Source organism: Oratosquilla oratoria, chromosome 11 (assembly GCF_046742065.1).
Source record: "Oratosquilla oratoria isolate Oo_2021 chromosome 11, ASM4674206v1, whole genome shotgun sequence".
Taxonomy (NCBI): domain Eukaryota; kingdom Metazoa; phylum Arthropoda; class Malacostraca; order Stomatopoda; family Squillidae; genus Oratosquilla; species Oratosquilla oratoria.
The window spans coordinates 45,492,676-45,509,034 of NC_134787.1; the positions used below are offsets into that span (position 1 = coordinate 45,492,676).

The following is a 16,359-nucleotide window of genomic DNA, read 5'->3' on the forward strand; positions in this document are numbered from 1 at the left end:
AGGTTGTACAATTAGGTCCTTGACCTAACAACTCCTCGTACCAAGCCTTAACCTTGGCACTGCCTCCTGCCAGGTACGTGACCTGGGGAGTCTTCTTTCTCGGCGGCACAGCCGTCCAATAATAAAGGGGGTTGGCGGGTTGCCGTCTGTGAGACGTGTTAATTATCAATTATATGCATGAATGTTAGTTCTGTTACATAGGGGTTAGTTGTATGGTTGGTGGGTGTGGTTAGATATGGTGTATATATGTTGACTTACGGTAATGTAATTGGGGTAGGTATGAGAAAGGTTTCAATGGGTCTGTCTGCTGACATTGGGCATCTTTTGTTGTGACACTGGGAGCAACCTGTTATGATCTCAGTCAGATGTTTGGTCAGATGAGGAAATCTGTGAGGTCTGCAAGATTATAGGTCTTGCCAAAGGCGAGTACCATGTTGCATGTGTATGGATCACGTGCGTGGTTGGTGATGGTTAGTAACGGTTACACACATTCCAAAACAGAGATATAATTTTGACCGCCACACCAAAGTTTGTATTAGTAAAGAAAAAGTTCTATCATGTGAACATAACAAATCAAGATTTATCACCCAATTATCCAGAAAACTAGATGAAAATGGTACCTCAGTGAAACAAGCAATTGACGATGCAGATCTATTGATGATACAGGCAGGAATACATGAGAGTTTAAGTTCCGTTAGCAACATTGCCGTTGTTGGAGATGTTGACCTTCTTATACTTATGGCCGCACTGACACCAGAAAACAGAAAAATTACTTTCCTCAAACCTGGTCGTGGAAAAGTGCCTGCAAGACATTACAGTTCCTCTGATCTACAAGCTTCCCTTGGTCAACTAAAAGATTACATCATTTTCTTTCATGCTGCAAGTGTGTGTGACACAGTTTCGTCTTTTTTCAAAGGATTACAAAGGATTACAAAGGCGGAGCATGCCGACAGGAGACCTTTTGGTCCATATCTGGGTCTGATGCGAAAAAAACCATAATAATAATAAAATAATAAATAAACTATAATAATGTAAACAACAAATAAAATACATAAATAAAGGACAAGGGAAGCATAAACTACTCGGACTTTTACAGAAAAGAGGACTAAGGAAGCATGCAGATGTATTCAATAGCATGACATCAACATAGAAATCAGTGACTGATGCAGGAGAAAAGTTACTTATTGTCCTATTTGGAGGTCCTGAAGAAGAATTGGAGCTTAATTAATTTCGATTGAAGTGCTTTAGGAGAGCAACAGTACGTTGTTAAAAGCAAATACGACTTGAAAGACTCCCCCCAACAGCAGCAATGTCAAAACAAAATGTTCTTCGTTGTGTATCATCAAGTTTAACTTTGGCAGAACAATCCATTAGCCCCCGAGCAGTGGGGATGGAAAAAAGAAACCGATGGCTTGGTTCCTGTCACCACATATTTACCACTCGCACCTGAGAAATTACTTCATTTAATATCGTGTACATGCACAAAGAATTGTGTACGGACGTGCAGCTGTGTAAAAGGGGGTTTAAAATGTTCCATTGTATGTGTGTCTTGTCGAGGGGGTTCCTGCTCAAGCTCTACTATCCAATCCGAGGAAAAAATAATGGATGAATTAGAGATTCCCTCATGTGATACAGATGAGAGTGACACTGAAGATTTTGAAGAATCTACTGAGGATAACCAGCATATAACGGACCATGAAACAGAATATGAGAAACAAAAAGAAATTAGTTGTGGAGATCCTGGTGATTCAGGTACAGAGGAATTAAGTGTTTTACCATCTTCTACGGCAATGGGGCATCCAAGTAAATCGTCAAGATCACACTTTTAGCGAAAGAAATTAAACATATGACATAGAAGAGAGATGAGGTATTTGTGGATTAGGCCTCAAAGGGATACCACATAAAAAATAAAAAAAAAACGCGCCTCCCTCATGGATGGTGTGGAAAAAGTACCAATATCATATATTGCACTCGGAAAAAAAAAATGATATATCTATCAAACTATCACTTGTAGAGTAAAAATGCATAAAAAATTTTTTTTAGAGAATTGTATGAGCTATAATAATGTAATTGATAGTAATTTTAATCAAATTAACCGTTTTTATAAAAAAACAAAATAAAAAATGAAATTTGGCGGCCATTTTCCAAGATGACGGACGAGGCTTAGGGAGAATCGATGAGGACTTTTGATATGTTATTTCTAACTGTCTAAATAAGTCATGTGCAAAATTTCAGCTTGTTATAATTTTTTTCATTTATTTGACTAGAATATGACTAATATGACTGGACCATCAGGGAAACGTGCCAAATGACCATATAGCCGGAGTTGACATTCACAGATTATGCTGGTAAGTCTAACAGTATACTCTCTGGTTTCATATGAAGACATTCCAGTGATGCCCCATGACTCTCCGAAGGCATTTAGTACCAAAAGCATCGAGATTCCTCTTCAAGTCAACATTCAGCGTCCATCTCTCACGGCCGTACAGCAAGACAGGGAGCACAAGTGACTTGAAGATTCGAATCTCAGTCCTCCTACATAAATAACGACAACGCCATATACTCTGGTTGAGAGAGTCGTCCATAACACCATGGGCAATGCCAATCCTTCGAAGTACTTCCTGACATGACCCACTACTGTTATGCACTGTTCAATATTCATGCCAGGGTTACTCTGCATAATTTATTGGTCAACCCGGTGATCGTAGACGGCCATGGGGCCGCGGACCTCATGCATGAAACAAACGAAAGATCCAAATACTGTACTGGAACACGTTCAAACTACGTCTCTTGAATGCCACAAAGGCTTTATAAACAATTATTTCTACAACGTAATATACATATTTTTTCATCTCGGCCCAAGTGTTCCAGTAAAAAGGTTAATTATAGTGATTTGTTACTACTAGATATAACAAATTACTCTTAACACGACAAGTTAAATACATTATTTTAAATTGTTTACACACTGTTTAAAAACGAAAGCTTTACTACAAGTATGTTAAGAACATACCAATCAGTTCTAGCAAGTGAATTTTTTTTTTTGCATTTATTCCTATACTGCACGCCAGCTACTAAACTGTGATGATCTGCTTCTAATATTGTTTAGTCAGTATTGTTTCTTTGAATACAGAAAACAAAATATTTCTTGTAGTTTAAATATTAGAAAGATGAATTGTTTGTGTCTACCTGGACGACAATGTCGTTATATGTAATTTGTATTACATAACCATTATGATCATAATTATCATTATATTTAAGATAATCATTATGATTATCAATGAAAACTCTTGTCGATGACTTCGTCGATGAGTCAGCCCCGTTCTAACACCGTCTTCTCCCATCTTCTGTCTTGTTTTGTTTTATTTCCCTTTAGTTATCTCTATTTTTCTGTGTAATTTATTTGTTATTCACTTAAGAACACAAGAATGAAGGAGATTGCAAGAGACCATAAGGCCTACACTAGGCACCATGTCCATACCACCTATCATCCCCATCCACAAAGTTATCTAACTTTTTCTTAAAACAACCAATAGCGCTCACTACATGGTTACCAAGTCTATTCCACTCGTTGACCACTATTGGTAAACCAGTTCCTACCCATTTCCTTCTTAAATATAAATTTGCCCAATCTAAAACAATTACTGCTAGTCCTGCCCTGTTGTCTTATTATGATGACCATGTCTGCATCATCTTTGTTAAAGCCCCTGACCCACCCGAACAGTTCAATTAGATCACTCCACACACTGTGTCTTTCTATTAAGGTGCCTAAGACTTTCCTCGTAAGGCAAATTTCTGAGCCTCTGTATAATTTTGGTCGTTCTCCTCTGTATTGATTTTAGTGAATCAATGTCCAGTCTATAGGATAGAGACTAAAACTGTACATCATAGTCAAGGGTGGGTCTAATGAACGCCAGATAGAGGTTGATAACTACCTCACCTTTTTTATTCGTAACCGTCCTAGCAAGGAAACCTGATGCTCTGTTAGCTCTATTCCTGGCGCAAATGCACTATTTCCTGGATTTAAGGTCATGACTCACTAGTACTCTCAAGTCTCTCACGCACTCACTTTTCTCTTACAATATGTTATCTAAGCTATATCTGCTTTTTGGGTTGTGTAAACCTACGTTTAACACACTGCATCTTGAAATATTGAAGTCCATTTGCCATTTCACCATTTCTCCTGGTTTTATAGTTGTAAGCTTATAAAATAAATAAATAAATCAATAAATAAATAAAATAAAATAAAATAAAAACAATATATCTTATCATTTGTTTTGCATAATGCTTTACAAAAAGGCCATTTACTATTATCGTAAGATAATCTAGCACCATCATTTAGTTCCCCGTGTATATTCTGTTCCTGAATGATATAAGTGTTACTGAGTGGTTATCGCAAGCTTTCTTCTTCCCTTTTTCTCTCTGAGTTCTGTGTTATTAATATATTTCTATTCTCCTCCTCTTTTCTCACATTCTTTTCCTCCCAATCGTCTATATTCCTTGGTAGTTCTTTTTCATCTTTATAATTACTAAATTTGATATTAAATAGTCCGCGGCACTCTACGCGATAACCATTCATCAATGACAATACATGAAGAATGAACATAATGCATGACGTCATTGCGGAGTAGATGGTTCCACGGTCAAGTTTTACGAGAATGGCTGAAGCAGACGACGTTTTGATAAATCTATAAACACCTTTATTCTTCAAAGTGGTTACACTATAAAGAGTTAAGATACTTTCACAACAGATGTGTTATGTACTCATAATCAGTTGTAAACATATACCAGTGTCTGTAACCATATAAAATACGAGACATTTTCATTGTCAGAAAAATAAATGTTAAAAATAGATAATTTTCCAGATTCTTGTCAGAAGTATTATTTACATTTTTACGGGTTTTTGCCTCATTGTTGAGAAAACGAATTCTGAAGGGCAATTTATTTGGCATTGCCAGCACAACGAAGTATTATAATTTGTTCCAATATCTATAATTTATCTACATTGTTTGCGAAATCCAATGAGAATAAGAATAAAACCTGTAGCCCTATTTTTGTCCTATATTTTGTAAGACCTTGGGGAGGGGGATTCAGAACATGTTCACACGTAAAATATTATTACTTGTAGTCACTGTAGGTAAAGGATGAACTTTTATCTATTTCTATTTGCTAATCATCACATAAGAAAGCACATGAATCGCCGATAATAATTATAATTATTATCGATGATGTTGTTCTCGCGACGATTCAGAAAAGTTATCCCTTAATAATCAAGCGTCTAAGTTTTCTTTAATAAGTCTTAATTACTCTCCAGCGAGGAGTCCACAACATACTTAAGAATGAAAATAACGAATAAGAGAAACTGCCTCAAAGAACACATATATAACATCTTCAGCAAAGCAAACTCATTTGTTAACCAAACAGCCTCGATTACGGCAAGAAGCTGCAACAAAATCAGCATCGGCAAAGTGTTCTGGAAAAATGTCGCTATCACTTGTATACTCCACTCGACTGAAGCAATCTTCTTCACAAAGAGCAAACTATAGACGATAGAAAACAAAGCATACAAATTATATTCAGAGCACCACACTACACACCAGCAGAAATCGGATTTTCCTCAATATACACCAGACATGCAAAACAAGCTCTCATACGCCAGACACATCATTGGAGATGTAAGTTTATTTGGCAAAGAATCAACATACATGAAGTACAGATAATGACAAGAACACATAGTTCGAAATAACAATTGCAATTGCCGAGGATAACAAAAAAAGCATGTAAGCTTATTTCCATTGTGGTCCTCATATGGGGAACAAGCTAGTCCATCTCATTTTCCAAGACCTATATGAAAGACAAGGAAATTACTGGGCCAAGCAACTGCGATCGTACTTGCAAAACCTAAACTTAAACCTAGATGGTCTAAAAAAATAATAACAATCTCAAAGCCCGGACAAACGATATTGACACAGACATATGGGAAGCTGAATTGGCAAGTGAACCCTCCTTATCACACTACAGGCGATGAAATAAATAAATAAATAAATAAAATGAAATAAAAACGGAATATATATATATATATATATATATATATATATATATATGTATATATATATATATATATATATATATACATATATATATAGATACATATATATATATAAATATATACACATACATACAATCATATCAGTGGTGGCTCGCGTATAGGCACTGTGGAACTGCAGCACCCCATATTTCCACTTGATATTATCGATAACATTCAATAAAGTGAGTCCTATTTTCTTTCTTTCTTTTTACATGTAAAAGTACAATATATTCTTGAGCTTAAAGAATTATTCATATGACGTCATAAAGCCTATTTTATGAAGAAAAAAAATCTGTTCTGTTCTGTAAAATTTGGGGAAAATATTCCCACGGGCTTTATGTGTGAGCCCGTTTGGAGGGTGATTTGACTTAAGAGTGTGTGTGGGCCCAACCACGCACATCTCGGTGAATGCACCCTTCCTAGCATTAGGTGTGTTCAGTGATGGTGGTTATGTAGCAAGTAGTGTAAGATTAAAAAAAAAAAAAAAAAAAAAAGGGGGGTGATTCAATATATGAGTGTGTGTGGCTTGGCCAAGCCCACTCATACATTTACCGGATGTGCATACCTATGTTAAATATGTATGCACATTTCGGTGAATTCACCCTTCCCGACATGAACGGAATACACAATAATATAAGAAAATTATTTAAAGGGAGGGGCTGACACTCCACCAGCCGACGCAGTGCTGCACAGGCGGCGCACAAGGCCCTCAGATGTTGTCGGAGGCCCTCTCCTCAGAAAAGCAGTTGTGGGGCAATGTTTGAGGTAGTGGACAAGGGTGGCCTCAGGGTGGCGGCAATGTCGACATCTTCTCTCTTCTGGCGTGGAGTTGTTCTTGATTTGCCAGAAACAACGGTCCTCCAGCCGCAGACAGAATAGCAGTTTCCACTTTTCTAGGTGTGGAGCGAGGAAGTACAAGGGGCTCGTAGTCTGTGACTGCCCTGTACCACCTCGCCCTCTCTGACACCTCTGCCTCCAGTCTGTGCTGAAGGAACCGTTGTACCTGGTTAAGAGCCCTGGTGCGTAGGCGCAACTGATTTCTGCTAAGAGGGACGACAACATCGACTTTGGGTCTTTGACGCGCCGCTTCTGCTGCGGCGTCAGCTAGCTCGTTACCTGGGACACCTACGTGGCTCGGCACCCAGTTGAGCGTAACACTCCTGCCTTGCTGATGCAGCTTCAGCAGGAGTGCTAGGATGGAGGTCAGTAGGCGTACATTGTCGCTGGGCTGTGTCGATTCTAAGCTGCCTAGCAGAGACTGTGAATCCGTGTGGATCACCACAGGACCAGCTCGAGATATTAGAGCATGCTCTAACGCTCCTTGGACCGCTATGGCCTCAGCTTGGAGAGTGGACGCGTGATCAGATACTCTCCTGCCGAAGGTCAAACCGTCCGTCACGAAGGCAGCCCCCGCACTACGGGGCCTGTTGGGGTCTACGGAGCCATCCGTATAATAGACCACCATTCCAGGTTCCGACAGTGCGCGGACGCCTTGTAGGGCCTGCGCTCTTTGTGTGGAACTGTGCGCTTCACAGTTCCAGCGGCGGGGTGTTTGGCTGTTGAGCGCATGCGCACATAGGAAGCTGCACGCGAGGCTGCATGGAAGAGAGAGGCTGAGAGAGCACTGTCGCTCGCGCAGTGCTGACCCTGACGTTCTGTAGTAGTATTTCTTTTTTTTATACTCCGCGTGTGTTGTGATAAAATGTAGAATTAGATTATTATCCTACTTCCAGCTAGTCTATTTTTTTTCGGTTCCTTTATTTTACAGAAATTTTAACCCATGGCCATGCATTCCTATGATATAAGTTTAGTAACTGTTAATGAACTTCAGCAGCTTAAGATTTCACAGCTATCTCTCCATGAAAAAGTTACAGTTACGAAAAGAGGCCGTTCAACACCTATTATTCAAATATCTCAGCCAGGCATAAACAACAACAAGAAATATATTCGTAGCTTTAATTCTGAATGGTACCAACGGAAAAGTTGGCTTTGCGGTTGTGAAGTAAAAAATAAACTTCTTGCTTCCCGTGTTTGCTGTTTGGAGGCGATGTAACACGGAGAAAAGATCGTTTTAGAGGTATAAACAAAATGAATGAAAAAAACAACAACTGAAAAGCATGAGGAGTCAAAGAAGCACGTTGATAATTGGTTTCGCTGTCTCACTCTTAGGAAACGTAGGAGAAACTTCGTGAGGTGTACAGACTTTAATCAGTGAGCATAATATAAAGGTTAAAAGAACCATGACATTTTTTTTTCCAAAATAATAGACTGCATTTTCTTTTGTGGAAGCTTTGAAGCTCCCTTACGTGGACATGACGAAAAAGACGATTCAGTAAATCCAGGAGTATTTAAAGGGTTAATAAATTTTAATCTAAATTAGATCCAGATTTGAAGAATCACTTAGAAACTAGTACATCCTTCAAAGGTGTTTCTAAGACCATTCAGAATGAGATACTTAACTGCCTGCTACAAATATACCATGTGGAGATGAGGACGGAAATTAGAAAAGCCTCCTTTGTAGCTGTCATGGCTGATGAGTGATGACACAACAGATGTTTCGAAACACACTCAAATGGTCTTCGCTCTACGGTACGTATTGAATGGAGAAATATTTGAGCGTTTTTGGAGATTCTTTATTCCAGAAAATCAAACTGCAGATGGCATATCAAAACGTATTCTAGAACAATTGGATATAATCCTTCAAGGAAATGGACAAAAACTGATAGCTCAGATGGTGCAAATGTCATGAAAGACAAAAAAGCAGGAGTTCAAGCAAAAATAAAAGCAGTTTACAGTAACGCACATTTCATTCACTGTTATGCACATCAACTTAATTTAATAATGAGAAATGCAGCAAGTATTACACGAAACCCAAGAATGTTTTTCTCTAACATTCTGGCTATTCCAACATTCTTTTCAAGATCACAGCAACGTGTGTCCATTTGTTATTTACATTATTATAATTTCATTTATTCATCCGACCTAGATATGAACCAAAAGGTCTCCTGTCGGCATGCTCCGCCTTTGTAATCTTTTGTAAGAAGCATATGGATGTCAGCATTACACGTCCATCATCTACAACAGGGGCGGACAACCTCCGGCCCGCGAAGGCCTAGCGTCCGGCCTGCCACCCTGCTATACTCGCTGCATCGAGAACTGGCCGTTAAGGCGGAGCACGGGGATTCTCCCTGTGTTGCCACATATAATTATTTTATCATTTTATTTTATCTTAAATTTTATTTTATAATTTTATAATGTTGCCACATATAATTACATTATAATATTTTGTCACACACCACCACTGAGGTAAAAATCAAAGCAATGTTTTCTATACAAAGGTTTCGTTTCCTCGAGTCGTGGACATGGCAATGAACGAAAGAGAGTGACGTTGCCACTCCATCCCTTCTCTGGCCACGCCCCCACACTGCATTCAGAAAGCATTGCATCCACACGCACGTTCTCGCCATGGATAAATACATCATATATATATATATATATATATATATATATATATATAGAGAGAGAGAGAGAGAGAGCGGGTGGGTAAGCCGTGCGGGCCGTGTTATCTGTGGAGATGTGGCAACACCAGGAAATTCCCTAACTCCGCCTTAGCGGGCAGTTCTCGTTGCGTTAGGTATAGGCATTATTATTGCAATCCGGCCCGCGGATCTCCCAGCAAAAGGAGAGAGAAAAATCTAATATTATGTTTTCAAATAAATAAATGTAATTATTGAATTACTTTGTATTTTGTTAGTAATAGTAGTAGCAGTAGTAGTAATAGTAGTAGTAGTAGCAGTAGTAGTAGTACGAAAATAAAACACTTGTGAAAACATTAATAATATGGAGTAGTAGTAGTAGTAGTATGTAGAAATTTAAGCTAGATCAGATTAGCGAAGTACTAGAAAGCCAAAGTTTACACTAAATTCTGCTCAACTTAATGGGGAGTTTCAAGATTGCAAACGCAAATTTATTTGAATATGAAATGTTAGAATTTGAGTGTTTAATTAGATACAGTCAAGGAAATAACTACTTATTAAGCATGATTGTCTTCTCTGACATACCAAACTGACTTCACTGGAAGAGATCGAAGGTTCGAGAAAAAAAAAAAAAAAAACACTCGGCAGTTGTTGGAATTATTGGATTTATAAATCCAATAATTCCAACAACTGTCGAGTGTTTTGTTTTTTTCTTGAACCTTCGATTTCTTCCAGTGAAGTCAGTTTGGTATGTCAGAGTCAACTGCAAGGCCGTTGGACTCGAGGTAATGTACAGACGAGACCCTCATCCGCACACGCCAGGCGCTGAAGAAGCCCCTGGATTCTTGGCTGGTAAGGTTCGTACCCCCGTCGCATGACAATTCCTCTAGGATACCGAAGCACGTGAACAACCGTCGAAATGCCGTGATAAGGCGTGCACTAGTGGCATCCCCCGGCAGGTGCTCCACTTCGAGCCACCCCGACAGCCTGTCGGCGAGGGTGATGTAGGTGTGACCGTCTAGCTCAAACAAGTCCGCCACCACCTGCTGGAATGGGTACTGTGGGGGTAGGATGGGTAGCAGGATCTCTACGGGGCTGGAGGGGGCGTGCATATAGTATACCGGATGTTGGCACCACTTCTGCTTCAACCCCCGGCCAGTAGACAGACTGCCTCGCTCTTCGCAGCATCGAGTCTCTCCTCTGGTGTCTTGCGTGAAGGTTCGCGAGGACTGCTCGCCTGAGGGCAACGGGTGTCACCAGCCGTGGGTGTTTCTCCTTACAGGTCTACAGGACGATGTTTCCCTGGCAGAGAGGTGGCGTCGCATCCCGGAGTATTGAAGGAGAACGAGTGCTTCCTGATCTTTTCGCCATGTCCAGTCGTCGTTGGCTACGCACTCCCACAAGAGCTGATACTCCTCGTTCCGCGCGGCCTCTTCCTCCACCTGACGAAGGTCCACAACACGCCCTACCTCGTCCTCAGAGGCCGCGGCCGTAGCTGCGGATATGGCTGCACATACCAGCTCCTCGTCCTCTTCCTCTAGTTTACATGACAGGACAGGGTAGTGCGAAAAGGCGTCCGCCGCTCAGTTGGTGTCGCCTTTCAGGTACTTGATGCGGAACAAGAACATAAGTGTCTTCTTCAGGTTGAGCTCCTTGTCCCCGAAAATTCTAGTAAGGGTTTTGTGATCTGTAAAGAAAGTGAGGTTCTTACAGCCCAGCAGGAAGAGGCGTGCCCTCGTGAGGCATCAGGTGATGGCGAGGGCCTCCCCCTCAAGGGTGCTGTAGTTCTTGTAAGATGTCAGCTGCCGCAGAGTACAAGCTTCCATCCTCCAGGGCAGCATAACAGCGACCTTTCTGAGATGCACTTGCAGTATTGATGCAAGATAACGAAGCCGATGCCCTGGCGGTTGCAGTCGGTGAGGGCTGCCGTGGGGCGGGAAGTATCGTAGAAGTGCAATCCCTCAGCCGCTGGTCGCCCAATAGTGTCTTTAGCGGAAGTGAAGAGCGCTTCCAACTGCGTGTCCCAGTATACTATCTTTCCATTTGGATTCTTCAATGGTTCCCTGAAGGGCTCCATAACAGGGGATACCGCCAGGAAGGGCGCGACCTGGTTGACAAGGCCAAACCATGACCGCACGTTAGTTAGGATGGGCCGAGGTGTGTGTGTGTGGGGGGGGGGGCACTGTGAAGTCGGTTATGCTCCTGATGAGATCGTGGCTTGGCTGGTAACTATCGCAGTTCAGGAGGTGGCCAGCGAAGGTTACGCTCCTCCTGCAGAAGCGGAACTTGGGGCGTAGAGTGACACCATTCTCCATGCATCTATGGGGGAAGTTGTATGTATGCCAAAAGGCGTTGCTGACGCTGCTGTCATGGAGTAGAGTGTCATAGTGAAAGCGTCCTGTGACGAGTGGTCCATGGGGGTGCAGCAATACATGTAGCGCTCCCAGGGGGTAATGGGTGTTGTGATGAGCACCTGGTAGTAGCCCGAATATGCATTTACCACAGTCTTTAATGAATGCTTAGGGACACTAGTGACGAGGTCAAAGGGCGGGCAGGTGTGGTGTGTCCCTCAGGCTCACACGGTTTGGGCGCTGAAAGTCAACTGTACAACGGGACTTTCCGTCCTTTTTCAGCACCACCGCCATTCTGGAACACCACTCTGTAGGTTCGCCGGCGGGCAGAACCTTGATGATGCCCTTGTCGACATCGTCGTCCAACTTCGTCAAAGAAGAGGAGCGTGACTGGGACTGGGACGTGGACCGCGTGGGGGCGAGCATCGGTCCGTAAATGGATGTGGTGTGGTGGGGGTCATTCATTTCTGGAAGTGGCGTGCGCCCCACGCCATAGTGCGCCCGAAGTGCTCCAAGAACCATCTCTCTAGGTGACCAATGTTCTCTTCAACGAACATACGGTAGCGATTCCGATCATGACGGGGCTTGCGGGGCGCCTGGTGGTTCCACAGGCACGAGTCGATGCGCTTGTGTACCTCTGTGCTGCAGAGGAGTCGTACATAGGATGCCGCCGTGGGTGGCGACCAACCGCAGATACTACTTTAGTCCTCAATGCTGGTGGCCCAAGCTTCTAATGCCGCCGGCGACATACCCACGGTTGCTCCTCCAGGTCCATACTGTGTATGTGGGAAGTGTGGGAGGATGCCGGGTGCCGCTACAGTGACGCACGTCACGGTTGCCGGAGTGAAATCACGGTACGGTGCAGGTTACGCAGTAGACCACGCTGCCGCCGGCCTCACTGGCCTTGCCGTAGGTAGGGGCGTCTTCATTAACTACGAAACTGCGCTATTTGTGGGTTATTTGGAAAGGCGTGGGGCACTGTCATATATTTATTGGGAGACTTGACTGCCTAGTTATAGATAGGCAGCGGGACATCAAGCCTCTACCCTGGTCCTTCTCCTAATGCCTTGTGACGCCCTGAGTCATGAGGTGATCGGAGGGTGGGGGTTGCCGTACACCCCTACAGTACCACTCACGCCTTCTCTGGAGTGTAGAGGTTCAGGTTGCTTAGTCTTTCCCAGAAGTTGAAGTGGTGGAGCCCGTCTATCCTGCTGGTGAAAGCCCTTTGGGTGGCTTTTAGCTCGATTATATCTGTTGTCTTGAAGGGTAACCATAGTTGACATTATGTCTATTGTCTTGAAGGATAACCATATTTGACATTATGTCTGTTGTCTTGAAGGGTTACCATAGTTGAGATTATGTCTGTTGTCTTGAAAGGTAACCATAGTTGACATGTCTATTGTCTTGAAGGGTAACCATAGCTGACAACAATATTCCAATTTTGGTACCACCGGTGCTCTCCACAGAGCCAGCATACAGGTTGTGTCCCTTGTCCTGATTGTTCTTAGTATTCAATCACTCAATTGGCGTGCTGTCTGGATGATTTGTGAGCAGTGATGATTCATGTATACATCCGTATTTTTTATGTGATATTTTTTTTATTCTTTTAACGTCCTGGTTTCAGCAAAGATATTTGGTTGTATGTCTGATAGGCCCATTTTTCCATGCCTTAGGAGGTATTTGTTACTATTTAGGGGCATAATGGTTTATTTTTCTGCCCATTCATTTGTGGTATCTAAATCCTCATGGAATAATATTGTCTCTAATGGAAATCATATATGTCTGAAGAACCGTGTATCATCTGCGAATGACGTAGCATATTTCCTTTAAACATATTTTGTACACATCCTAGGAATGACTTAGGTAATTGGATTTCTAATTACATTCATATTGGAAATGTAAAATGTCGAAATGTAAAAATAAACATGCTATGGTATATTTCCACACATTTATTATAGCGATACACACTTCGTACATCTTCGAAGAATGACACAAATAGGTTAAGTTCGGTTAGGTTAGGTCACGTTTTTTATGTATTTGGGCAGGGCACACTTTTGATGGGCAGGTGAGGAAAGCGTCTCGGAGGAACGCGGGTCACGCGGTAGGCCTTAGCTGCATCTGGGTAGGCGACATTTGGCGGTAGACCTCACGCTATAGTAGCATCGAATTCATTTATCATTATCAGAAAGAGCAATGGTCCCATTGCCATGAAGAGTCTTTTTTTCGATGAAACTGAATTCATATAGTCGGGTTCACACGTTCTTAATTCAATTACTACATTTACCCTGTCAAAGTCCTTGGATGCATAATCCAAACGCATCACAATTCATATCATTTTGCTTTCGACGCTGAAAGCGTGTGGTACAAATTGTTGGGTTCTCCACACACGCACCAGAGTTCCACTCTTGTATTAGGTCCCGTTATTTGCACCCAACACCTTTTTTTTCACAGTTCCCAGGCCAACTCTTTAGCTGCAAGTACAAACCATCCACAGCGGCCAAGTAACATAAGACTTTGTGATTCATGGCACTTTTTACAAAGAAAATGTGTAACAGATATGCAGGGCACTTGTTCAGTATATATGTGCCATAACACTCGTAAAAGAACAGGTGCAGACATACGATATTTCCGATATCCTAAGGAAAAGCATCTTAGGTAGCGATGTATTCACGCCCGTTGCAAAGCTGACATCAATTTAGACTGGGGTGGTATGCTCGTTCCATTTTACCAAGGATGACTACAACGATGATTAGTATTGTCTCGCAAGAGAAGTGGCGACCAAAGGCCATTAAAGGATTGTACAATCCCATCTCTCTGCTTACCTCAGGACAAGTTTTACAAAACTTTTTGTATCCATGTATAACTGGAGGTTTTTGCACTGAAGGTGTTTGTGTGTCAAGATTTGGTCGTGTATTGACATTTCGTGATACTAAGGTAACATCTAATATAAAGTAAATATTGCCTACTGTACATACAAAAATTTTCTGAACACATTGTTAAATGTTATTCTATGTTTTCCACAACGAAAGATCAAAGTAGTTACTTTTTCCATTAATTACGGACACAACTAACTTTGTTTGAATCCTTCGATTTTGAGAACATTGTTTTGTGGAATCATTTGTAAGTATATAACATTGTGAGGTTGATATTGGGACACTTTCGGAACTATGAAATTTGATATCAGCCAACGAATTTAAATGTGGTTTCTGTATAGGTAAAACCTGACAAAAAAAAAGGAGTATCAAAATTCGCAACCAATAGTGACACGTTCGGAGGTGTCTTCGTAAGAAGCGTCTGCTATTTTCATAGCGGGAAAATCAGTGTAGAATTTATGAAGTTAATCACACGTAGAATTCCCTTTTTTCCTAGTGAGTTTCTTAATATATTCTTAATAGGGCGGGGGTATTTTAAACTTACCGACTTAATAAGATAGTAAAATGAGGTACACTTGTGAATGGACTCGAATTACCATTGGGTACAGGGGTTGCAAGTTTACTGGTCAAAACATCCCCGCGTCAAAAATGTTCCCAGGTCAAGTCAAATCGTTCCCAGGTCATGATTATTTTCCTGGCTAGCTTGCCAGCTAATTATATATTTCTTAATATGCTAGTGACATAACTGAGTGAATGAAAGTGCTATATGAAGCTGTTTATTTCTGTGACATTTGTGTTTCTACTGGACATTGAAACAATTTCCATAACATCCCTGGGCTAGAACATCCTCGTATTCCTAGTAAGTTTTAGATTGATCCATAATTCTTGTACCTTATTAGCAATACTATGTAATGAAATTGTAATAAAGTATGACATTCATATTTGTGAAAAGAATTGCATAATATCGTTAGGCCAAAATGTCCATTGGCCATTGGTAAAAGTTTTGAAAACACCCTCAAGCTCTGATAATGTTTCTAAATTATTTTTTAAGTTGTTTTCTTGATTAGTAATATTACCGATGTGGAAGTGAAATTGGACCATTTGATTTTTCTATTTTTTATTTCTTCTATAACACTGAAATAATTTCTTAATGTCCTTGGATCAAAACTTCCTCTGGTGCATACCTTCATTAAAGTACAAGAGGAAAGAAAAGTAGAACTGATATAGGGTGCTCCTTCTCAATTTACATTCAGACCCAATCTGGTCACGGTCTCACTAATTGCCGAACAAATCGAACAAAACCGATAAAAGCCGAACAAACCAACAAAACCCAAACAAGGACGGGATTTGCTCAAATGCACACTTCTATATATATATGGTTGCATTATTTGAACTATTTTCTTTAAAATGTGTGATTTCCATGTAATATGATCAAAGAGAAGTTACGTTTTTATCCTCTGCAAAATTACTGAACACAGCTACGATTCGTCCAGCCCGCCGTCTATGCTCACTGGTGGTATGGACCAAACTACACTCTTTTAAGTTTCTTACTGTTGTGTTATTAGTGTAATAGA

General features: G+C 41.1%; 1 protein-coding gene across 2 annotated transcripts in view; it reads left to right on the top strand.

Moving 5' to 3' along the window:
* Positions 1 to 13,882: 13,882 nt before the first annotated feature.
* LOC143029782 (uncharacterized) overlaps positions 13,883 to 16,359 on the top strand; it is a 28,759-nt gene continuing 26,282 nt past the window's right edge. The window contains exon 1 of one of the 2 annotated variants that reach the window (XM_076192754.1): positions 13,883 to 15,280. In XM_076192754.1, the coding sequence (XP_076048869.1) occupies positions 15,244 to 15,280 (37 nt within the window). In that variant the 5' untranslated portion in view covers positions 13,883 to 15,243. Of the gene's footprint in view, positions 15,645 to 16,359 lie in introns of both variants that reach the window. The other variant, XM_076192755.1, reaches the window with a different exon arrangement.